Genomic DNA, 26409 nt, shown 5'->3' on the forward strand with positions numbered 1-26409 from the left:
GTAGTCGATGAGAAAAACAATGAACCGGGCATGTTGCGGAACATTATGCAAAGGACCGATGATGTCCATGCTGAGCTTCTGCCAAGGCCGATTAGGCCACTGGACTGGCTGCAACGGAGAAAATGCAGGTTTGGCAGACTTGTCAGCTGCCTGACATATATGGCAGTTGTAAACTGCATGCTCGACCTGCTTGTCTAAGGCTGGCCACCAGTACCTGTCTCGGAGATTCTGTTTAAGGCGGACAATGCCTGGATGGGCCTCATGGGCAAGCTGTATTAGCTTGTTACGAAAATATGCAGGGGGAATCACGCGTTCATCGCGGAAAAGCAAGTCCTCGACACAACACAGTTCCTGTCGAACTGCGAAGCAAGGCAAGAATTCAGAAGCAAGAGCACATTTGGAAGACCATCCTTCACGTAAGTATTTGAGAACTTGAGACAAAGTGGAATCTGCAGCTGTAGCTGCCTGAAGCTCAGCTTTAGTAATGCAGGAAGTAACTAATGAAACAAGCTTTTCATCCCGCTCTTCAGTAACCGTTATCTGATGAGGGAGGCGCGACAGTGCATCAGCAACCACGTTATTAGAACCTTTACAGTATTGAACACTGAAATTATAATACATGAGTTTGGCACACCAATGGGCAATGCGAATGAGGCGGCGGCCTTCGGATCCTGCAGAAAGAAGAGCAACTAGTGCTTGGTGATGTGTACGTAATGTGAAGTGCCGGCCCCACAAGTAAACATGCCATGTCTCACAGGCAAAAAGACACGCGAGAGCTTCACGTTCTCCTACTGAATATCTGCGTTCAGCAGGGGTCAATGTACGAGATGCAAAAGCGATAGTGATCAGCTGATCACCTCTGAGTTGTTGAAATACTGCTCTGAGTCCAACATCGGACGCGTCCGTCGTGATGACGATGGGAAGCTTGTCATTGAAAACATTAACAGCTAGCTTTGAGGCCAGTATTGACTCAACTCGAATGAAGCTCTGCTCAGCTTCAGCTGACCAGTCAAAAGGCTGTGCTTGTCGAAGTAGAGTACGCAGTGGCTGAACAACATCAGCATAATGAGAGACAAACTTGGCATAATAACCAACAAGACCTAAAAACGATTGCAAGGTTTTGGCATCAGTAGGCGTTGGGGCATTGACAATGGCCTGAACTTTAGATTCGATAGGTGTCAAGCCGCGAGAACTGACATTATGTCCTAGAAATTGTAACTCATTCAGAGAAAAAATGAACTTGTTATTAGGTTCATACCACATTCACTAATGCTGTTGAGAACAGTATGCAAGTTAGCATCGTGCTCTTCGCGAGTACGTCCCCACACCAAAATGTCATCCAAGTAACAAGGGGCGCCATTACAACCCTTAAGAATAATTGACATCATTTCCTGAAACACTGCAGGGGCAGATGCAAGCCCGAAACACACGCGGCGAAACCGAAACAAGCCTTCGTGCGATACAAATGTGGTCAAGTCTCTACTGCACTCAGAAAGTTCAACTTGGTGATAAGCGGACGCGAGGTCCAGCTTGGAGAAACATACCGCTCCGGAGAGCTGATGAAGCAGTTCTTCAAGGTGAAGAAGTGGAAAACCGTCTACGACGACCGCCTTGTTCGGTTCTCGTAAGTCGACGCATAGTCGCAGGGATCTATCTTTTTTCTTGACGACGACCAGTGGAGAAACCCAGTCGGAAGCAGAGACAAGCTCGATGATTCCGCTGGCTTGAAGGCGAGACAGTTCTGCAGAGACTTGCTCACGGGGAAGAAGAGGAATGCGGCGCAGCTTGGCACGCACAGGGCACACACATGGTCGACCCATCACTTTATGCACAAAACCGCGCACACAACCCAGTTCACGGGTGAACAGGTGGTGGAATTCAGAAGCCGCGTTGGCCGGAAGATCATCTTGGACGTCGACTTGAGCTCACGCCATAGACGCACCGACGACGTTGTTGGACAAAGCCCTGATGGCATCACGTCCCAAACGCGAGCTGCCATTGGCAGTTACATAAACAGTAGTGGAAGCAGTGCGACTGCGATAGGAGACCTGGACTGTAAATGACCCAAACTATCAATCGTTTCCTTGGAATATGTTTGTAGAACGACGTGTGAAGGCAAAAGCCGAATGTTCGAAGAATGACTATGAAAGTCAGCGGCACTGATTAAAGAGACTGAGGCACCAGTGTCCACGAGAAATGACAAGGGCACATGGCGGCCCACTGAAGCTACGATGCTGGACTCGGACGTAGTGTGGAGGCCATCCACGTTTAAAACAGTGACCGTACTGGTCTGTGCAGTGCTCGAAAGAGCGGACGAAAAAACTGGTTCAGGAAGATTTGCTGGACGGGAATTGCATACGGACTGAAAATGTCCAATTTTTCCGCACGCAAGACAAGTGCAGTTTCTCGCGGGACACTGCGCAAAATTGGCTAATTGCCGAGCCGATCCGCAACGGAAGCAATACGCGGTTGCGCTTGGAGAATAAAATTGCGAACGCGAGTTAGGAGCTCGGTGGTGTTCCTGAAAACCAGAGTGCGGCGGAGTGGGGTCGCCATATTGCTAGCTTCCTCGCCCCCGCGACGCAGAGAGGCCGCCATCTTGGCCACCGCGGAAGGACTGTGCAGGCGGGCGTCCTTGTTGGCTGCCGCGCCGGGACGAAGATGAAGGGTCGCCATGTTGACGCGTCCCGTGAAACAAAGAGCCACCGCCTTGGCCCCCCGCAGCAGAAAATTGCTGTACTGAATGCGGAGCGAATCGCTCCAACTGGGAGCGAATAAGCTCGTCCTCTCACGCAATCGAGAGGGCTTCGGATAATGAAATAGAGAAGCCTTTTTGAAGCATGCGGCAGCGGACGTTTTGCGAGGCTACCCCGGTGAAAAGCTGATGGCGGATCATATTGTCCTCGAGCGCGCCGAAGCCGCACGACGCGCCGAGCGCTCGAAGAGAAGTAATGAACTCGGCGACTGGCTCGCCAGGCAATTGTCGCATTTCTTAGAATTTTACGCGTGCGAGATAACTGCACGAGACATATTTAGAATGCTCATAGAAAAGAGTAACAGCATTCTTGAAGGGCTCGCCCGGCGCTGGCATCGGCGACGCGTGGGTGGTGTCCAAAGTATAGAAGAGCTTTAACCCTGCAGGGCCCAACGCGTTGAGCAGCACGGCCCAGCGACGCTCGGGCTTGCAGGCGTCCTCCCCGGCCGCGTCTGCGTAGGCCTGAAACACCAATTTTCAGTCAATGCACGGAAGTGGCGGTTCTCCGGGCGAAGGAAGAAATAGGGGAGGTGGAATAGGAGACGCCATTTCAAGCAAGAAGAATGAGGAGGTGCAGACGAGAAGAAAACGACGCCAGTACACTGTTTGAAGAAGAAGACTGAGGCGGCGTAGCTGAATAAAGAAGAAATGAAGCGACGCAGCACGCAGCAGCCACCTTGCTGGGAACAAAGAGCGTCTAGTGTTAGCAGGGTAGGTCCGTTAGAAGCAAGAAAAAGACGAACACAAAGAACGAAATGGGTTCTTACACGTCCTCGTCGCCATTGCTGTGTTGGGGGCTGGCTGGTCCCGACGAAGCAGAAGAAGACGGCCGACGGAGATGAACGCGGCCGGCGGGGACGCCGACCAGCCCGAAAACGCGGGTTGGCGCGAAGCGCCGAAGGGAAGAACAACAACCACACTCCACGGTTACCCAATGCACACTCATTTTATTTTACAGTCGCCTTGAAAGCCTGGATGCCAGAGCGGCGCCCCCTGGCATCCTCACATGTCATTCCTAAACAGAAACCAACAACCCAGAACACAACAGTAGGCGTGCTGTCGAATGGGTCTCTCGGTAGGCTCGGTGATGATACGATGCTTGGCAAGCGGCATTTGGTTACCTTTCGCAGTCGTAGCGAAGCAGTCCCGAAATGAGCCGAGTAGCTTCAAAGAACGTTCCCGTTGTGCGGACGGTAGACCCTGGTTTACGTCGAGAGTGCTCGCGAATGTCATGGCGGAATCGTCACACGACGAAAGAGCAGATAATGTTGAGAAACCAGGGACGTCGGCAATATCCTCAAGGTATGCGATCGCAGTGTGCTTGGTAAGATGGCTGAAATTCGTGACTCGCTGAAATTCGTGACTAATAGGCAAGCCTGCTTTCTACTGGGCTGAACAATACCTCGGGCAACGCAGATTTGTTGTTCAAAAAGTAGGGACAAATTTCCTTCTGCAATTACAGCATAGGGGACGTCTTGGTCACATTCAACGTTGATAAAAACTTCACTTCCATGTCATTCCACCTACCATTGATGGCTCATACCCATTAACTGTGACAATATATATGTCCTGCCAGCAACGGTAATAACTAAGAATGGCCGAATGAACTTTTATATACTGACTGTATAGAAAAAAATTCAGCACAAATCTTGTAGGCCTCATACATAAATGACAAAGTATTCAATTTACGGTAAGGTAGCAGCATTGGTTAAATCTTTTCTAGCGTACTTTTATTAGAAGCGAAATTTAAAAAAAACACCGTGTGATCGCCGCCTAACGCGTGGAGCATTTAATGCGTTGAAGTGTAAGCTGAACGAATCAGCAAAACTTTTCGTACGCACGAAGGTCACTCGAACATACTATCGGTTACTACGTTGGACTTTAAGCGATGATTGGATGATACCGTTAAAAAATGAAGACAATAAACTTTAAAGAAAAAGCTGCCACCACGTGCAATGTGAAATGAGACCAGTTGCAGCATTCGACGCAGCGGTGACATTGTGATAAACGAAGGTTATTAAAGTTTCAACGGGAACTTTTTGAGTAGTTTTTAGTCATATTTGCATCAATTCAGTGTGATTTCTTTATTGGATACTTGAAATCAGTACGGTTTGATTGGTTGTGCGTTTAAAAGTTTATTACTCGTACTTCTTCATTTAGAAATTTTTGTCTTGTACAAGTCTCTTTGAGCACACTGCGCATAACTTCACAACGTACTCTTGATGAAGGGTAGAGAAGGACGAAGTCTTTGTGATAAGAGAATATTTCCCACAACCAGAAGAGCCGATTGTAAGAGAAGACGACGGTGTGCGCGAAAGAGACGCTCGCCGGGCTTAAGGAATGTGGCTAGCCAGCCAGAGTTCCGGACGTTCCATCCGAGTGTCTACAGGAATCGAGCTGGTGCGACCTGACCAGTCGGGATGAGCTTGGTGTGTTCCGAAAGCAAGCGAGCATTACGGGCTGGCCTAACAGCTGTTCTTGTGGGGCGCGAGCGCGCGGTCTGGAGTCGAGATCGTTGCCTCGTTGCCACGTGTCAGGGGTTCGGGCACAAGTCGTACTGACCCTCTTCGGAGTCGAGATTGTGGCCTCGGTGCCGCGCCCCAAGGGGCCCGGCACAATGCGAGCCAAGACCGTGGCCGTGGTGCCACGTCCGAGAGGGTCGTCGGCAGCGTGAGCCTGTACGTTCCACGACGAGCAGGTCTTAGTCTACTCGTGCATCTGCACACGACTTCATCAATGCAACTGTCCGCTTCGTGCTGGAATCATCGCTACATCTGTGGTACTGTGAGTGATGCTCGATGGGCCTACACGTCAGGATGCATTCATTCTTTTACGTTTGAGTTAGAGGACTCAACGGATATTTGTATTGTTAGGAGATTCGCTGTGTAAGTATTTGTTCTGTGCCAAGTCGATAAATGTGTTTTTCTTGTTCGTGACTTGGTTTTCCAGCATGTGAGGGCCAAAACTACCACATTTGTCCATGGCCATCTATCATTTTGCTCTGTAAAATAAACACCCCTCACCGTAACAGCCAGAAAATACGATGCCAGAGCAGCCCGTAGAGCTTCATCGAAGCCGCAAGCTCGCAGGCCTTCCTCCACTGCGAAGCATCATGAACTCTGACAAGAACAACTCGCCGCCTTCGCTCAACACTCCACGACAACGTTACAGGGAGCCTCGCACCTTCTCTGGAAAAGCTGGTGAAGATGTCGAGGAGTGGCTGAAGCCCCACCGGCGAGTGAGTCTCTATAACAACTGGACCACCGCCAGTTAGTGGGACTCCATACCGCCTGTTTCTTGGCGGAACTGCATTGACGTGGTTCAAAAATTATGAGGAGGACTTCACCACATGAGCTAATTTCACTGAGGATAATGTTACGAGTAACTTGTTTAATGATCTATTTACAGCGCACAAAACTCGACGAGCAAGATGGCGCCAGACCAGCATCCAATGAAAACTGACTTCGTCCTCCTCTTTCATGCAGCCGTGTTTAGCAGCTGTTTTATATCATAACTCCCGGTGGTAGAAGCACCGTCCCGGTGCTAAATTTACGCAGATGATGTCGAAGGGGGGCAATAGGGCTTTAGCCGAGCCACGTGAACGGTGTCGCTCGGAGCTGACGATGACTTTGTTGGATCGGTTGGAACAATCTCGTACGTGACGTCTGTCACTTGGCGAACGATACGGAATGGTCCAGTGTAGGGCGACAACAGTTTTCCAGACAGTCCCACGCGGCGAGTAGGTGACCAGAGGAGCACGAGAGAACCCGGAGAAAAGTGCACGTCCCTATGGCGAGAATTGTAGAGCTGTTGTTGGCACGCCTGTGAAGCCTGTAGACGGTTACGGGCGACTTGGCACGCGTGGTCGGCGCGGGCAATGGCTTCCCCAGCATATTCAGTGGCTGCAGGTAGTAACGTGTCTAAAGGTAAAGTTGGGTCCCGGCCATATAGTAGATAGAAGGGCGAATATCCGGCAGTGTTGTGACGAGATGAATTAAAGCTGAACGTCACATACGGCAAATGAATGCCCCAATCATGGTGGTCTGGCGCAACGTATTTGGCAAGCATATCGGTTAGGGTCCTGTTAAGGCGCTCCGTGAGGCCATTTGACTGGGGATGGTACGAAGTAGTAAATTTCACTTCACTTCACTTCACTTTATTTCCTTAAAGACCCCACAGGGGGGTGTTACATAAGGGGTGGGTTGTAGAACAAAGATACAAAAGCCACAGATTAACATTGCAGATGCATTGACACACTTTGAATAAAACGTGATGGACAGGTGATTGAAACAACATCGTGGGGAAGGTCATTCCATTCTTTGGCGGCGCGGCAGAGAAATGATGCAGAAAATGTTGAGGTGCCAGATCGGGGTCGGAAGACTTGAAGTGGATGGCCAGTGCGGGGAGAAATGCGTGCGGCGGGAGCGATGTAAGGTGGTTGGTGGAGTGAGCTGTGATACAACTTGTGGTACAGTGACCACGTAGCAATTCTGCGGCGAAGGGAAAGACTTAATAGACCGGATTCATTTTAAGGGATGAAACACTGACATCGTCAGAATAAGAAGAATGAATGAATGAATTTGCGCTTGGTATGGCAAGACCTAAGGATTTCATGAACGACAGCTGATAAGAACGTGTGGCCACGGTCGGTGAGAAGTTGACGGGGCACTGTGCACTAATATTATGTCGTACAGCAGAAAGTCCGCAACGTCGGTAGCGCAGCTGGTTGGGAGTGCTCGTGTGATTGCGTACCGCGTCGCGTAGTCCGTGACAACAGCAATTCATTTATTTACGGCGGTGGAGAGTGGAAAAAGGCCCAACAGGTCGAGACCAACTCGGAAGAAAGGCTCGTTGGGAACGTCGATCGGCTGAAGGTAGCCGGCTGGGAGGGCAGACGGCGTTTTGCGACGCTGACAGGGCTCACAAGCGGCGACATAGCGTCGAACAGTGCGGTCAAGTCCAGTCCAAAAAAAACCGACATCGTACCCGATCGTACGTGCGAGAAACGCCCAAATGGCCCGTCATGTGACGAGCCATTTGGGCGTTTGATGCAGGACAGTGGAACGCAGGTGCGCTGGGATGAGAGGAAGTAAGTCTGATCCAAAGAAATCAAGGTTTCGGCGATATAGGATCCCGTATTTCATTAAAAACATTCATAGGGACGGGTCGGGAGGCGTTGACTCCAGTTTGTCAATGATAGCTCCTAAAGAAGCATCCCGACGTTGCTCTTCGCCAATGTTTAATAGCTGCGACACGAAAAAAACGTCCATGAAAGCGTCGGTATCAGTTGCTTCGTCAACAGGGTAGCGGGATAAACAATCCGCGTCCTGATGTAATCGCCCTGTTTTGTACATTACAGAGAACGTGTACTGTTGAAGGCGTAGAGCCCAACGAGCAAGACGTCCCGTGGGGTCCTTCAGGGAGGCTAGCCAACAGAGCGCGTGATGATCCGTGACAACACGGAATGAGCACCCGTACAGGTATGGGCGAAACTTGGCGACTGCCCATACAAGGGCGAGGCACTCGCGCTCCGTGATGGAATAGTTGCGCTCGGCTGGAGATAGCAGTGGACTTGCGTAGGCTATAACACGGTCGTGTCCGCGTTGTTGCTGCAATAGCACAGCTCCTATGCCGTGTCCACTGGCGTCCGTGTTAACCTCAGTCGGGGCTAATAGATCAAAGTGAGCCAAGATTGGTGGCGTTGTAAGATGTGTCGTAAGTTCTGAAAACGACGACGCTTGGTCATGGCCCCAGGTAAACGAGGCGTCTTTCTTTAAGAGGTCTGTGAGTGGGCGTGCAATGGTCGCAAAGTCCTTAACAATGCGTCTGAAATATGAGCACAACCCCACAAAGCTGCGGACATCCTTTGTGGTCTTCGGAACGGGAAAGTTTGTCAGTGCGCGAATTTTCTCTGGGTCTGGACGCACGCCTTGGGCATCGACAAGGTGACCGAGCACAGAAATTTGACGACGAGCGAAGCGGCACTTGGAGGCGTAAAGCTGGAGTCCGGCTCGACGGAAAACGTCCACAATAGCTGACACACGATCAAGATGCGAGTCGAATGTGGGCGAAAAGACAATAACATCGTCAAGGTAACACAAGCAGGTGGACCATTTAAACCCTTGGAGCAATGAGTCCATCATTCTTTCAAATGTGGCTGGTGAATTGCAGAGTCCAAAGGGCATCACCTTAAACTGATAAAGACCATCAGGAGTGATGAATGCAGTCTTCTCGCGGTCCATCTCGTCGACGGCTATCTGCCAGTACCCTGACCGAAGGTCAATAGTTGAAAAATAAGTGGCATCGTACAGGCAGTCGAGGGCGTCGTCGATGCGCGGTAAAGGATAAACGTCTTTTTTGGTATGTTTGTTAAGGTGACAGTAATCGACACAAAAGCGCCATGCTCCATCTTTCTTTTTAACAAGGACGACTGGAGAAGCCCAGGGGCTGCATGAAGGCTCGATAATGTTTTTGCAAGCATTTTGCCAACTTCATGTTGTAATATTGCACGCTCCGACGCAGACACACGGTAGGGGCGTCGGTGAATGGGGGTTGCATGGCCAGTACTCATGCGATGAGTGACAATGGTCGTTTGGCCTAAAAAGTTGCTGGCAAAGTCGAAAATGCTACGATAGCCCTCAAGAACGTGGCAAAGCGCTGCAGCTTGCTCAGACGTGAGGTCCGATGACACCATTCGCTCGATGTCAGCGCCCTAAGAACGTTATAGAGTGGAACCACTGACTGAGCTGCAGCAATCGTCAACTCTGAAGGGCTCGACATGGTCATCTTCGAGAGCAGAAATTTTGGCCAGGGAGATACCCTGTGGCAGAACTTGGGGCGTGAGTGAAACGTTGACCAGTGGAAGGAAGGTGCGGTTTCTTTTAATCGTCAGAATCATATGCGGCCCAGCAACCCCATGCGTAAGCATCACTGCAGAAATTGGGGCCACCATGTAATCACCATCAGGTACTGGTGGCGTGGAGGATAAGTCGACATGTGTGACGGAGTTAGGAGGGAGACGCGTGAAATCAATGCAGCAGAGGCTGGTTTGCGGTGGGCTAGGCGGGTCGGAAAAAAGGGGTAAATCGAGATGGAGATAGCCAGCTGAACAGTCTATGAGGGCAGAGTGCGTGGCTAGAAAATCCATACCGAGAATGAGTTCATGAGGGCAATGTTAGATAACGACGAAAAGAACGACAGTGCTTCTCCCCCCAATAGACACTTGCGCAGAGCACATATGCCAAGAATTGTGGCAGTTCCTTTATCGGCGACTCGTACAGCTCGGTTGAAGGCGGGCGTGACAACTTTTATAAGTCGGCGGCGAAGGTTAGCACTCATAATGGACACATGCTCGCCAGTATCTATCAATGCACTGACACGAACTTGTCGACAGTAACGTCCAAAAGGTTCCGGTTCATTCTTAACGTTAATCGAGGATTTCTTACGAAGGTCACCAGCGCAACTCCACCCTCAGAAGCTGCACGGCCTACTTTTCCGGTCGGAGATGCTGCGAATAGGTCGAGGAGGCAGCACGGTGTTGTGGGGGTGACCGGGACTGACGACGAGCAGGGGACGGTGACTGGTAGTAGCGAGGTCTGCTCAGAGGTGCTGTAGGAGCAGACAATGTGGTCGGCGTTGATGGAGAAAGTGATGGGGACGACTGGCGAGCAGACGTGGTGTGATACTGAGGTGCATTATGGTACGGTGGAGCCCAGCGGCTGCGGCAGTGACGTGCGATATGACCAACGCGTCGACAGTTGAAACATATGGGCCTCTCATCAAGGGTACGCCATTCGGACGGATTGCGTTGTATGCGAGGAGCAGAAGGGGGACGAAAAGAAGGCGCAGTAGAGTATACGGCAGGAACAGGATGTAGGCCGACATTCGATAGCTTTTGACGAACGACGGCTTGTATCAAAGAAATCGTGGTCGGGGAAGGCGCAGGCGTTGGTAGTGGCGTGGCTACCGGTTGTGCTGCCTCGAGCTCTCGACGAATGATGCGTGTGAAGTTGTCACATAGAGGGGCCTGGTGGAAGGCGTCGTCACACGAAGAAGTGGCCGCTGTGTTCAGAAGGCGCACGATGTTTTGGGCTACATGGCGGCCTTTTGCTTGTTCGAGACGTCGGCATTCTTTAATGATGGTGTCGATGCTCGAGAGGTTGTTAAAAACCAGCAGGTGTAAAGCATCGTCGGCAATGCCTTTCAAGACGTGGTTAACCTTTTCGTCTTCCGACATGGACTGGTCGGCCCTGGAACAAAGGGCCAAAACGTCAAGAATGTAGGAGACGTACGATTCGGTAGAAGACTGGGCCCGTGTGGCAAGAGTCTTCTTCGCAGCGAGCTGGCGACCAGATGAATCGCCAAACAGGTCACGTATCTTTTCTTTTAAGAGATCGCAGCTCGTTATGTAGGCTTCGTGGCTTTAAAACCATGTTCGAGGAGTGCCGTCCAGGTAGAAAAGCACGTTGGCGAGCATGAGCGTGGGATCCCAGGGGTGAGTTGCACTGACGCGCTCGTACCGCTTCAGCCAAGTGTCGAGATCGATCGTACCATCACCGGAGAAAGTGTCGGGATCCCGGAGGTGCGGGAGTGTGACGTAGGTGGTGACTTGGACTGATGAGGGCGGCGTAAACGAAGTACTAGCAGTCGAAGCAGTCGATGGTCAACCGCTGCGCGTCTCCATCGAGGTACGGGGGTCGTCCACCTCCACCAATAATGTTCCGAGTAACTTGTTTAATAATCTATTTACAGCGCACAAAACTCGACGAGCAAGATCGCGCCAGACCAGCATCCAACGAAAACTGATTTCGTCCTCCTCTTTCATGCAGCCGTGTTTAGCGGCTGTTTTGTATCAATATAAAGAACTGCTTTAGAGGCCTTCAATGAAAAAAGACGCGTGCTGAACAGAGACTTAGTCACCGTGCTGAAATTCCAGGGGAAACGTGCGCAATATAAACAGCGGAAGTACTGAAGTTGTGCAGAAGTGTGGGCCTGCTCATAACGGACGGGAATAATGTCCGCCAACTCCTCGAAGTAGTCAATGAGGACATTTACCAGTATTTCATAGGCAACCATCACATACATTCAGAAAATGACATAACCTGACATTGCTGAACCTTCGAGTTACTTAAAGCTCGGCGCATCTGTGCAAAGTTTGGCTGGTTTCCTAACGTCACTACTGCTGCGAACATTCACGTGCGCCCTCCGTCCAGTGATATGGCGTCAACTACACGGCACGCCGCTACGCCGACAGCACGTGTGCAAGGCACTTTTCTGCAGTACGACCTCCCCCCCCCCTCCACTGTAACCATCAAAGTTGCAACCTTGGACAACTCAAGGGCGCCGACACAGTCGCATTGTCATACTAACAATAATGAGCCGCGAGACGACTGCGGCCAGAGGTCAGCTCTATACATGACAGCGTGGCAAGATCCCGCTGTTTATCTTCGGCAGCATGTCGCACGTAAAGCACCGGTGTGCTTCTACTGCGACATCTCTGGACATATAGCTCACTTTTGCTCGGAGCGCCGTCGTTAACCTCTACTTCTGTATGAACGACCACCTGCACCCACACGGTGCACAATTACACTAGGTAATTATCACCGGCCACCGAATTGCTACCAGGGCGATGAATTGCCTCCGAAGTACCACAGTGATTCACCTGCTTCTGCGCGGATTGTGACACCGTCTAATTCCTTCCGTCGTGAACCACCATCACCAGGCCGTCAACTTCTCCCATCACCTCCTCCACCGAGAAACTAGACGCCACGGCCGATGGAGGATAGGTGGCTGGACCTTTTTGACTGAACACATGCCTTCACCAGTTTGTATGTTTCATAATAACGTCAGCGTTCTCATAGATGATGTTCTCACATCAGCTTCAGTCGACACAGGAGCAGCTGTTTCAAATATTAGTATTAGTTTTAGGACTCGACTAGGTCAGAAGTGATGTTCTCTTGGAAAGACAGCACAATGTTTCGTGCTGTAAGTAGAGAACCGTTGTTCCCGGTGGGAGTGTGTACTGCAACTGCTGATAACTTCAAAATTGTTCTAAACAGATTATGCAGTTTTTCATAAATCTACTTCCGACCTTATATATAGGGATCAACTTTCTAGAACAATACGGTGCCACCGTTGACTGCGCTTTTGGTGGAATTTTACTGTCTACAATTTTTAGGAGCCCACGCAGTGCCAACAAATTATAGCGGTCGTTGAGAACACACTTATACAGGCGCAGTCCATTGTCGGAGTACCTGTTGATGCCAGAGGTGTCGCAGCTGATAACGTCGATGCCATAGTTTACCCAATCAAGCTGAGCTGCGCAAAAAAGGTTGTGTTTGTACCACGCTGTGTGATTCCCTCGAGTAGCGAGAAATCTTTACTGTGGGTAATTAACTCATCTTTTCAGCCGATTGTTTTGCCTAGCGTAATGCGTATTTGGGACTGGACGCCAGGGATAACCTCACCAGTGTGGTCTTTAGCGACGACAAAAAATATACATCCGATGTGGCGTACTGCGGGGATGACTTAATCCTCAGTATGGTCAATAAGTCTTTATCGACAGGTATGAGGAAAACAATAGTAAGAATTCTCTCCCAACATACATTCATATTCGTGTTCACGCTGAGTGACCAAAAATTTTTATGCCATCTTCAGGGACTCGCCATATTACAAAATCTTGGTCTGCTCATCTCATCCGCCAGTGATTATCTAGAGTGTCTCAACCCAAGCGCAAAATAATTGCCCAGACCGTGTAAGAAATGCTAGCAAAGACATTATTTTGGTGTCGTCTAGCCCCTGGACAGTGCTTGTTATATTTTTTAAGAACAAATATGGTTCCTGGAGATTTTGTGTAGATTACCAGCGGCTGAGCTCAGTTACAAAAAAAGATGTATACCCCTTTCCTCTTTGACAATGCCATCATTTGTCTACACTCAGCTTCATATGTTTTCTCCGTAGATCATAGGTCGGGAAATTGGCAAATCTCTGTGCACTCTGCAGATAGAAAATAGCGTTCGCAACTCCAGATGGACTATTTGAGTTCATTTTGCTTTATGCAATGCTCCTGCTACATTTAAGCGTTTTATAAACACAGTACTCCACGGCTTAAAATGAGAAATATGCCTTTCCTAACTTGACGATGTGGTATTTCTTGTCCATCTTGCTAGAAAGCGCAGCCACTATTACAAAGAACACATAACATAAGCGCTTACGTTGGACGCTTGTGTTGTGTGTTCTTTGTATCAGTGGCTGCGCTTACTAGCAAGATGGATCCTTACCAACTGGCCCGATACAATTGTTTATTGGTATTTTTTGAACGCACATTTCAAGAACACAAACCTCGCCTTGGTACCATTATGACATACCTTGAAAAAGCGAGGCTTAAACTGAATTTGAAAGAGAAGCAATTTCGGTGACGAAGAGACAAAAGCCCTGGGATAGCTCGTAGACGAGCACAGCGTCCAACCTAAGCCAGATAAGGCATACGCGGTGTGCAGCTTGCCTCAATCAGGTTCAATACGAGAGCTTCGGAGCTTCTTAGGCATGTGCTCATATTTCCGGCGCTTAGTGCCTAACTTCGCTCGGATGTTTCTCCACCCCGTACTCGTATGCTCAGTAAACATGTGTCTTTCCAGTGGCCAAACAAGTGCGAATCATCTTTTTCAGAGCTAAAGTGTCGACTATCTTCCGTCATTTCCACGCATCAGCCCCAATGAAATCGCACAGTGACACCAGAGGAATTGGCATCGGTGCATTCTTATTTGAGCGTCGTGGAGCCACCAAACATGTTACTGCCTACGCAAGCTTTTTTCGAGCAAAGCTGAGTGCAATTGTACCGTAAGACCCGGTTCACGCTAGCGGTAAGCCTGCCCTGACAGCGGGGTGCCGTAGACCAGCAGCCGGTGTCATCCGCAGGAGAGCTGTTCGATGTACACGGCAAGCTTCATTGGCGAAGCATTTCAGCCTCCCATAAAAGTACCTGCCCTTCCGAATGCAGTTGTAGACCGCCTCGAATCTATCAAGCGGCTGCCGTGAGCTCTGTAGCTCGTAAGCTCCGAACTAATGCTTCCGTTCGCATTAGACTCATGTTCTTAAGCTTCAACAATTCAGTACTCGAATAGAGTCAGCACAGTTTTCGAAAGTTCTATTCAAATAATCAACGTTCTAGGCTTAGCAAGCTTTCCCGAATCTCGGAGAGCCTATTACTCATTTGTTATTTCTTCATAACCACAGATAGCTGGAGTCACTTGTCGGGCCGCGAGAATCGAGACGCTTTATTTGGTTTTACGATGCGCTTTTTGAATATCGAAGATGCTGGAACCCTCAATCAACACCTGGCACCAAGCCTTGGAAAAAAAACGTACGACATCCACACTGTGGCGTGAAAAGCGCGGAGCAAAAAGCAAGGAGCTTGAAGTGTCTCGCGGCCGACGAAGACGATGCGAAGAGCCAAAGGCAGAGGGCGACGCTCACCGATGTCACTCCTATGTCACTAATTGGCTGCGTCACTTCCCGGCAAGCAGAAAACGGCGCAAAAAAAGGTTTCAGACCAATTCATTGAACGGCAAAGAACTGCGGACGTTCACAAAGTAAACAACCGCGCATGGCTGCCTAACAACGGCAAACAGTGAGGAATGCTTGCCGCTAGCGTGGAGCGGCCCTTACAAAGCAAGAAAGTTTGAAGGTCATTTTTCTGGTGCATAAGTTTCGACGGTACCTTGATGACCACCGATTCTTCATTGCCACAGACAAGCACTCTCTCTGTTGGCTCACTGGTCTGCATGATCCTTCTGGCCACATTGCATGATGGGCACTTCGTTTGCAAGAATATGACTATGATGTGCGTTTCAAGACTGACAGCTGTCACGCCGACACTGTTGGCCTGTCAAAGCTTCCCCTTTCTTAGAGGGCATGTGACACCGACAATTTCGACAACTGATGTGCGTTTCAAGAGTGACCGCCGTCACGCAGACACTGTCTGCCTGTCGAAGCTTCCCCTTCCCTGGAGGGCATGTGACGCCGACAATTTCGGCAACTGCCTGGCAGCTCTGGACACGCCGTTTCTGTATTTCGCTACATTTTGTGCTGAGAAACGCAAAGATCATAGTTTGGCTTCGTTTTTTTCATCGGCCGTCGAGAAGCTGCGACAGTCTACTTTCGTTATACAGGATGACATTCTTCATAGGTGAAAAGTTTCTGCAAAGGAAACCCGCCTACTATTGAGTGTCACTAAATATTTGTGATTCAACGTGCTGCAAGCTACATATGAAGACCCAGCATCCGGCCATATAAAATTTTCCGGGACCTACCATCATTCGTCGCAATGTTTCTGTTGGCCAGGCATCTGTCGAGCTGGAGCTAAGTAGGTCACAAGTTGTGAGCATTGCGAACGCAACAGACGTCCAACTAGTGAACCGCCTGGAATTCACCATCTTATAATGCCGCAGTAATTCCCCTTTTGGATTCTGGGTATCCACTTGATCGGTTCTTTGCCGCGGTCGATCACAGAGAACCACCAGATTGTAATATGCGTCGACCATCTCACTGGTTATGCTGAAACAGCCCCACTTACCGCCAAAATGACTGACCACGTTTCAGACTTCCTACTACGCTACATCATCCTCGGGCATTGGTCTTCTTGTGCTGTTGTCAGGGATCGCGGCAGACAGTTTGTAGCCGACATTGTGGAGAAGCTGCTTCGCTGGTCTGCTTCTCAGTTTCGACAAGCCACTTTGTACCATTCACGGACTCACTGAGCGTGCCAGCAAGACGCTCATAAACATACGTTGACTTGAATCACAAAAACTGGGATGAAATTTTACCATTCATGACATACGCTTACAATACTGCACTCCGTGAGATCACCAAATTCAGCCAACTTTACATGTGCTACATCCATCAACAACGCACATCCCTTGACACCATTCTCCCGTTTTGAAAGCTGGAAAAGCCACCTCTTGCTGGGCCACTCTGTCACACAGAGGAAGTGAGGGGCATAACGCGTCTCTGAACTAATCCACCCCAAGACCATTGGAAGGCTTGCTACAAACAGCGACATCGACATAACTCTTACAGTCAAGGAGATATGATGTGGGTTTGGGTTCAGTACCGCGAGCGTAGCTTTTAGTAAATGTTTCTGGCCTGCTACACGAGTACCTTTCTCACTTTGTCACGCCTCCGCGACGTTACGTACGTCGTCAGCTCACATCTAGCGGTCATCACTTCAGAAAACCTGACGTTGTGCATGTCGCCCGTTTGAAGCCATATCCTGCTCGCGATACAGACGGACTCACCCGGTAGGCATCATCTACACCTGGGGAACTGATAGCGTACTTTAGACAAAGGGTAGCACAGAAGGAGGAAGTGTGATTGGTGTGTTGGTAGGCTAAGCCTTCCGTGCCTATGTATCACCTCTCCTTGTAAAATAAAAATCACTTGCCGTAATGATATAAACAGAACGAATAATGAAAAGCGTTCTGTGCTCTTATAGAAAACTGCTAAACTGCAGAAAAGGTAGGCGTTGGAAACATATCAGCCTAGTTGCAAAGTCTGAACTTATTTTATTTCGACATCATGGTTACATGGTGTGCTCAAACAGTTTTTCACCGGCCCCTACCCACAACCTACATAGAGTTAGCACAATTTATTTCGCGTTTTGCATCATTACTTATCAGAAGAGCGGCAAAGATGCTATTTCAGACTATAGTCTTGCGCGCATTGTCGTCGCTTCGCTGTAGACGTCGTCTTTTTTTTGTCCCTACAGAAAGAATTCCCGCCGAGCCAAATCTGGGGACCTCGCGGGCCACTCTACAGGCCCAAATCACACCATTTATATTTGAAAAAATTCTTGATGAAGCCATTTTCGGCTCCACCCGCAGCTGTGTAGTGAAGCTCCGTCTTGCTGGAACTCGAGCTTTGATAGAGAAAGGTTGCAAGCTAAGTCATTGAGTGAACCATTTATTATTTCACTGAGATAGCGTTCTGCGGTGACAGTACCGCCTTAAAACACCGGGCCGATAACTTTGCCGTTGTGAATACTGCCCCAAACACTGAAATTGACTGCACTAGGTATTCTGACTGTGACAGCCAGTGAGAATTTGTAGCAGTGCAGTAATGGCCATTGCGAACATTGACTTGGGCATTTCGCGTGAAGCTGGCTTCATCACGCCAGCTGATGTCCTTCAGGAAGCCAAGATAATCTTCTTCATGTATAAGTATGAATTTGCAGAATTATTGAGCACTTTGAAAATCTCTGTTTTCCAGCTGTTGATGCAGGTGAACATAGTATTAAGGAAGTCCTCCACACTTGAGTACAAGCCAAACACTACTGCTGAAAATGCCGGTGTCAGCACTCACATCGCACACGCTTGCGTAAGGATCTACGGCCATGCGAGCAATAATGTCTGTTTTAAGTGACTCATTCATGCCTTTTGTACGCTGACGCTGTTTTTTCAATGGGCCTGTCTTCTAATGCGTTTCGTAGTTTCCCAGCAATGTCGAACAATTTATCCGATATCCTGGGTAGCTGCTGCAATATAATCTTGCGCACCTCTCTCCTGTTTCCGTTCGCTCCGCCATAATCACAAGCTCTTTCATAGTGAAACACATCAATCCAAACTCAGACTTTCCACTGTAAAATCGTGTCCAAAATGATATGTTTGATCCTTCTTATTTGAAATTGGTATCGCACGCAAGTAAAACGCGCCTTCAGAGAGGCAGCTGAATCTTTATTTTACGTTGTTTCTGCACAAGAATGATAAAATTAATGCTAGAGCAACATATCGTAATGTCGTGTGAAGAACCCTAAGACGCTCAAAGCTTAAGCAAAAAGCACACATGACATGAGCACACAGGCTGAGCGTAGACAAACAACCGCCACAACTCGACAAATTAAATACGCTGGAAAAACAGAAATAAAGACGCGTCAAACTAATGCACGAGTAATCACCTGCACGAGCGCGAACTGTCACAATTCTTACTTCGTGTATGTGCAGCGCGCTTCTTTCATAAACGCGACCACGACATCGAGCGAAGTGACCTTCGTGCTCTTTTTAACCGCTGTACCTTCTAAGCAAGCTGGCGGTGGGAGCACAAGATGTAGGACCCACGAATTCCGAGATAAGAAGGCGTGAGAGCGACCATGCCTGAGAACTTCTACAAGAATTTCACCACGCCATGTGGAGGCGCGCACGCATTGCAACCCGTGGGGTGAGGCGGGGCTGCCACATTTAGAGCACGCGCGCCCAACACGGTAATTTCACGCCCTTGATAGGTGGTTTGAGAAGCAACAGGTCACTGTTCGGACATCCTGCTAACGAACTTTATTTTCTAGTTTATTTTTATTTGTAATTTGGTCATAGATCTTTCACAACGTCATATTCGTGATGACAATACGTCAGCTGAGCCAAGGTGAACCATGGCATTAGGCACTTTCGCGTTAAAAAGGCACACTACAAACTCCTATCGTGCTTTTTATATCCTTTTTCTATCACACTGTCACTCTCTCCCCATTTACATGTTTAACGTTGGCCTGAACGGAAAAAAAACTTACGCTACGCCGAACGCTGCCTCCGGTGTTGCATCGCATCGCATTGTCCAAGCTTATTTACTTCGATTCTTTCTTTTTTTTTTTTGAAAGGCATTATGCAATCATCGCTGAAAGGCAATTCCTGCGATTTTTGTTTTGCCATGTGAAGGTTCTGATTCTTTTATGTTCCCGAGACGCTCTTGTCTGGCACCCGATAGCTGAAACGCCCAACTACTTCGAAATATCTATAAATAGAAAAAATGTAATACCAAAACCGAAACCAAACCAACTATGCATTTACGTATGACGTAATTCCTTGCTACAAACTTAATAGGCCACAGGCCCTTAGGCTCAGAAGGCTGTAGAAGGACACGTACTTTTAACTCGAGCTCCCTCATGCTATTTATTGTGACGTCGTCCTCGATGACGCTTGCCCCGCATGTGGGGCCGTATCCAAGCTGGTGCACGTGCTCTCGGAGCGCTAGGCGATGTACGCTAAACCCGACACTACTTCGGTCAGGTGGGAGGCAGCCCTAGCAGCCGCCTCCTGGCTGGCACACTTTGGGCCGTCCAGCAGGTCCACGTAGTGAACGAATGGCTTGGCCTAACGGTCCCGACGTGGGAGCCGTCCGCTGCCACAATAAAGTTTCGGAACCGACTGAACAACCCGCCTGCTTGCGCATACCGCTGTCGAATGGCATTACCTGTCCAGGCCGTCCAAGTTTGTGCCTGCGCAGGCCGGCTAATATGCGTACTCGTTTAGGGTGAATATATGGATAACCGTGTGCGGCCCACATCACAAGACCACTGCTACCCATCGCACGCTCATCAACACGCTAAAAGAAAACGCACACCCAAACAACGAAGCACCTGCCAAATCCATAGAATCCAGGGCATACAAGCAGATGCTCCACTAAAACAACAGTTCTTCAACGTTCGCTTTTCAAAAGTAAATATCACACACATTGTGACATCACCATTTCGCGTGAGTGAGTCAAGCGAGGTGAGCGTTTGGAGGCAAGTAATAAAAGTTATTTAAAGAGAAATTGCGAAATACTCATGCCTGCAATCTGGCATGAACGATGCCAACCTTCAAACGAACAAAACGTAGTGAATTTTATTGAGATCCCCGAACCACAACAAATTGCCAGAACTGGCTTTTAACGTCGATCGTAGCCTCTTAAAGAGACTTTAGTACGTGAGAAGCCCTTGCTCATTTGTTAAAGTTGAATTTCAGGGCAATAAAGCACAGCGCGTCGAGCGGCAACCACGCGGTAATTTTTTACTTTGCGTGCTTCACAAAAACGTTTGAAATAAATTAGGCGGCGTCAATATCTACACTAAATTGCAAACTCTGTTATTTTGGCACTCAGTTTTGTGTTGATTTTGTTTCTGTAAAGCAAGTGTTTAAAACATTCATGAGGCTGTTTTTGTTACTGAGCGGGCTTGGCTGGTCAAAAATTATATTCTGACACGCAACATAGAACTACGAACGAGAAGCGTAGGGCTTATTTTATAACTACTATTTTTTGGTGGTTTTTAGGGGAAACACCCTGTATTGATTGGTTCATTAAATTAGCCATGCGATAAATGGCAAGGTAAAGCACGCCACAGGGAAAATGAAACAAAATTGACAGAAAATGGCGCTAAACATGAATGAAGACTACACGAAGAGACAGAAAAAATAACACGTACCCATTTGATTTCTTACAAATATATATAATATTCTTACTTGCCAAGAACTATGCCTGTTGCATTACGCTGGCAGGAATCTACCAGTAGAGCCAAGCCTAAGTCTCCGTGTTGTTTTATGCTCACTACTGTTGCACGTGCGAGCTCTTGGCAGAATTTTTTCGAAACTAAGGCAATTGAGTTGCGCATCTTGCCGCTATTTTCTATAAAATAAAAATAAAAAGCACCATGCTTTTCGTTTGGGCGTCCTAATATTACTCCTAAGTTTTATTTACTTATCAAGACACAAATTACCAAACTGTACATATCACGTCACATAGTTATCCCAGTATCACATGCTATTGTGGAGGGGGGTACTTTTTTGGGGAACACAGATGTCCAAGTAGAAGAGAGATGTCAGAGAACTCACAGCCACGTAGGGCCATTATTTGTCATGCATCATCCCGTAGTCTTCTGCTTCGGGCGCACGCCCGTAAGACAAAGGGCATGCGGCGTTTAGCTTGAATATGAGCCTCTTTTTATGGCTTATACTTTTCCATATTTCAGCAAGCATGATAGTAATCAATAATATTGTAAGCCACATAGGTGCAATGGTGCGCTTGAACCCTCTACGTGCCCTGCACACCATACGTTTACCGCGGACACGTATAGCGGGTCCAAACTCACTCGCCCAGGAAATCTTTTTTTCTTCGATTCCCAGTGCGTGTATTACGCTGATCAGCTCAAAATTTTCAGACCTGGTGGCAGCCCTTTCTGTAAATGCGGGTGCCTGCGAAATGCTTCATGCCCAGGGGAAAATATTCCAAATTGTAGGGCATCGTGTTTTTTCATCCCATTTGTTAAACATCATACCGGATAAGAACAAAAAAATGGTAATTTCACATTTAGAAAGACTGCGTAACTCGGTTTGCGCTCACCTGGTATGCATTCACTGCCTCCTAGAGCTACAATGTAGGCGTCCGCGCATTGGCACCAGCCACGCAAACAAACCGCAAATTGCGTGAACCAGCGGCACTGGCTGTCATCATCGCAGCTGTCACCGAGGTGTGATCCTGCGCAGAGAAGGACTATAACAGTTGCAGAATAGTTTCCAGTAACAGAGATGATTTGATAATAGGACATTCAAACGTGAGGACTGTTTGGACGGCAGAAATTATATTAACGTGTACTTTTTTTCATTACACGCCCCCGTGGTCTCAAGGTCGACCCGCAGGTTGCGGAATGGAATCCCAATCGTGGCGGGCGCAATTTCAAGGCAGGTGAAATTGCATGAGTACTATGTACTTACAATTAGGTGTACGTTAAAGAGGCCAGCACCTAAATTTTCTTAATATATTTTCTTACTAAATCACAGACATATTTCCCGGATAGCTGCAGTTTTGATCCCAAAAGCCCTTTTTTTCGAGATTAGTGAAAGCTGTCGTACTTCTGCTTTTGAAGGAGTAGCTGTGACTATACCCTTAACTACCTTTATTTTGATTTATTCAGCTATTTTCAGAAATAACAAGCAGTTACAATGAGATTATGTGTCACTATACAACTTCTCTGTATTTCTACTGCAATGAGTACGCCAACGCCAAAAGTGGTCTGTGCCTGTTTCATGGGTGGTTATTCCTGGCCTCGTTACTCTATACACCAGCCAAGCCAAGTCATCGAAATTCCACTATACTTATGCACGGCTGTAATGAGTAGCAGTATACGTCACTTCTAGGACAAAGTGGCGTGTAAGGTTTCATGAGCACGCTTAAAACTTGGTCTAGAGGCGCTCATAAGCAGATCATCACCTGACGTGAAGGCAGTGCCGATTTAATTCATAGTACTAACAGAGACCTATATGTGTATTATGGAGTCTTGGTTTGGAAGACCTTTATTAGGCCCGAAGAACCGGCAGCCGACAGCTGAGATGATCGGACCAAGATGATGATGCTACGCGACAACGATGGGGATGCATGAGCCACACATGATAATGATGATAATGTACCGGTGAAGAGGATGCGTATACTAAATGCCCACATCAATTCCCCCCACGTGAAAGCGGCCAGCCTGGCCGCGGCAAGTCAAGGGGACAAAGAACGTCGCATGAAGGGCTTCATACGGGAGACATGGACGACCTCTGTAGTTCGATAACGGCGATCTGCTGGGGCTACAAGTGGCGTCACGCGATAATTCACTGGTGAAGTCTCTTCAAGAACTGTGTACGGTCCAATAAACCGAGGCTGAAATTTGTCGCACAAACCAGGTGTGCAAACAGGCGTCAAAAGGAGCACTTCGTCTCCAGGTTGGAAGAATACATCACGATGCGATTCATCATAAACTAGCTTTCTGTCTTCCTGGCGGGCTTCAGTGTTTATACGAGCTCGTTGGCGGCACTGTGCGAGTCGTGAAACGTATTCCTCTGAAGAGGATGGAGATGAATTCACTTGGCAGGTAAAGAAGGAGACGTCCAGGAAAGTAGTAGGGGAGCGTCCATAAACTAGGTAAAATGGCGAGTAGCCGGTTGTTCGCTGAATGGCCGTATTGTAGGCGAAAGTGACGAATGGGAGAACAACGTCCCAGTTTTTGTGGTCTGGTTGAATATAGGCGGCGATCATGTCTGCAAGAGTGCGGTGGAATCGCTCAGTGAGGCCGTTAGTCTGGGGTGATAACTAGAGGCAGTCTTGTGAGTTGTGCCGGAGGCCTGAAGAAGTTCGTTCACTAGTTGTGAAAGGAAGGCCCTTCCACGGTCACTGAGCAACACACGTGGAGCACCATGACGCAGTATAATGGCTCGGAGGATGAAATCGGCAATCTCAGAAGCTGAACCTGTAGTAACGGATGCCGTCTCGGCGTAGCGCGTCAAATGGTCAATGGCTGTTACTATCCACCGGTTTCCAGCAGCACTGACTGGGAGGGGGCCATAAAGATCGACGCCTACAACTTCGAATGGTGTGGCTGGGCACGGAAGAGGCTGTAGTTTACCGGCGGGAGCAGATGTTGGTAGTTTTCTACATTGGCAGGTAGTGCAGGACCCGACGTACCGAGCTACGCTAGTGGTAATGCCTGGCCAATAAAACCGACTTCGAAGGCGATCGTAGGTTTTATGGTAACCAAGGTGACCAGCAGTCGGATGGTCATGAAGTGCCCTGAGGACTTCGGACCGAAGCGATCGGGGTAGAACGGGAACCCAGCGCTGACCGTCAGGATGGTAAATTTTGCGGTACAGCACCGAGTTGTCCAGCTTAAATTGCGAGAGCTGGCGACGCAGCCTTGCATTAGGTGGACGGGAACTGCCAGTGAGGTAGTCTATAATACGTCGACAGTATGGGTCAGCCAACTGTCGAGAAGGAAAATCGTGCGGGTCGTCCGAAGGCAGCTGGTCCATAGAGGCGAGAGAGGAAACCGCCGTAGACGTGGACTCCGAGGGCGTGTTGTGCAAATTGACGGCTGAAACCCCGAGTGGAGTCGCTGGTAGTGGGCAGCGAGAAAGAGCATCGGCGTCACTATGCTTCCTGCCACACTTGTACACGATCTCAAAATCATATTCTTGGAGGCGTAGAATCCAGCGTCCGAGGCGTCCCGACAAGTTCTTGAGTGTCGAAAGCCAACATAAAGCATGGTGGTCGGTCACAATGGTGAAATGGCGGCCATGCAGGTATGGACGAAATTTCTGTACTGACCAAACGATGGCGAGGCACTCCTGCTCGGTGATCGTGTAGTTCCTCTCGGCTGCGGAGAGGACGCGGCTGGCGTATGCAACGACTCGCTCTCGCGAAGAGTTGTCGCGTTGCAGGAGCACGGCTCCTAAACCGCGGCCGCTAGCGTCTGTGTGCAGGAAGGTCGGTGCATCATCGTGAAAATGAGCAAGTACAGGGTCGGTCGTGAGGGCACTCTTCAACCTGTCGAAAGCTGATTCACATTCCTGAGACCACTGAAAGGGCATACCGGAAGCAAGTAGCTTATGAAGTGGTGCGGCTATGGAGGCAAAGTTTTGTATGAATCGCCGAAAGTAAGAGGCGAGACCAAGGAAACTTCGCAAATCTTTTGGTTTGTCAGGGCGAGGGAAGCGAAGGACTGCAGCAGTTTTATCAGGGTCTGGGCGAATTCCGTCCTTGCTTACAATATGACCGAGTACCTTGATAGATCTGCTGGCGAAATGGCACTTTTTGGTGTTAATTTGAAGACCAGCGCCCGCAAGACAAGTCAGGACCTCGTCCAAGCGTTGCAAATGTTGAGAAAACGTCGATGAAAAGACAACAATGTCATCGAGGTAACATAGGCAAGTCTTCCATTTCAGGCCACGCAGCACGGTGTCAATCATGCGCTCAAAAGTTGCGGGCGCATTGCATAGACCGAACGGCATAACATTGAATTCGTATAGGCCGTCCGGCGTTGCAAACGCAGTTTTTTCTTTATCATCTTCGTGCATGGGGATTTGCCAATAGCCTGAACGCAAGTCGAGGCTCGAAAAGTATTCAGCACCCTGTAAGGAATCTAGGGCGTCGTCGATGCGTGGCATGGGGTATACGTCCTTTCTAGTGATCTTATTGAGTGCTCGGTAATCGACGCAAAATCGTACGGAACCGTCTTTTTTACGCACCAAAACCACTGGAGACGACCAAGGACTGGTTGAGGGTCGGATTATCTCCCGTTGCAGCATATCGTCTACGTTTTCCTCAATGATTTTTCGTTCGGCTAGGGAGACGCGGTACGGACGACGATGCACAATGGATGTTCCGTCAGTCTGAATACGATGTGCTGTAGCAGTTGTCTGACCCAGGCTGGATGAATGAACGTCAAAAGAGTTTGCAATGCTTTTGCAACAAATCAAGCAGCTGCTGCTTCTGCAAGTCTGTCAAGTCCTTGTTGATGGCTGCTGTAAAGGCCGAGGAAGCAGCATGATCTCCAGGATGGCCTTTAGAGGAGGCAGGGGTAAGAGGCACGACGCACACAGGCTCCAGATCGGCAACGCAGGCGACAGTAGTGCCCCGTGGCAGTAAAATTTTATCTGGTGTGGTGTTCGTAGCAGCGAGGACAGCTGATCCATCGTTGAAGCGAGCCACACCTGATGCCAGAGCTATGCCTTTATTAAGGCAATACGGTGACGGAGTGACCAAAATGTCACCAGAGTCGACGTCGTTGGACAAAACTGTCACTAATTGATGTTCGTTTGGTGGTAACTCGATGTCTACTGCAGCGATGAGTCGAAGTGGCCTGTAGGTTTCGTCGTTGAGCAAGTGGTCCGTGTCAGTAAGATGGACGACACGTTGTGCACAGCAAATAGCCGCAGAAGCAGAGGAAAGAAAGTCCCAGCCTAAAATGAGTTCATGGGAGCACGGGGATAGCACAGCAAATTTTATATGATGAAGAATTTCGTCGATTAGTACACGGGCAGTACAGAGAGCGGAAGGGCGAATCATTGTTCCCTGGGCTGTAACCAGTGTCGGTCCATCATAAG

The 26409-nt window shown here is 48.8% G+C and overlaps 1 protein-coding gene across 21 annotated transcripts in view; it reads right to left on the minus strand.

The window, feature by feature from the left end:
* The window catches only part of LOC119174053 (uncharacterized), a 461603-nt gene that overhangs the window by 258022 nt on the left and 177172 nt on the right, over positions 1 to 26409 (minus strand). For 18 of the 21 annotated variants that reach the window (XR_012895535.1, XR_012895534.1, XM_075896324.1 and 15 more), the window contains one exon: positions 21893 to 22027. The exons of the other annotated variants lie outside the window; for them this stretch is intronic. Coding sequence is in view for 16 of the 18 variants with exons in the window: in XM_075896324.1 (XP_075752439.1) it covers positions 21893 to 22027 (135 nt within the window). In the remaining 2 variants the exon portion in view is untranslated. The remainder of the gene's footprint in view (positions 1 to 21892; positions 22028 to 26409) is intronic. 21 annotated transcript variants of the gene reach the window in all.

Source organism: Rhipicephalus microplus, chromosome 5, assembly GCF_043290135.1.
Source record: "Rhipicephalus microplus isolate Deutch F79 chromosome 5, USDA_Rmic, whole genome shotgun sequence".
NCBI lineage: Eukaryota > Metazoa > Arthropoda > Arachnida > Ixodida > Ixodidae > Rhipicephalus > Rhipicephalus microplus.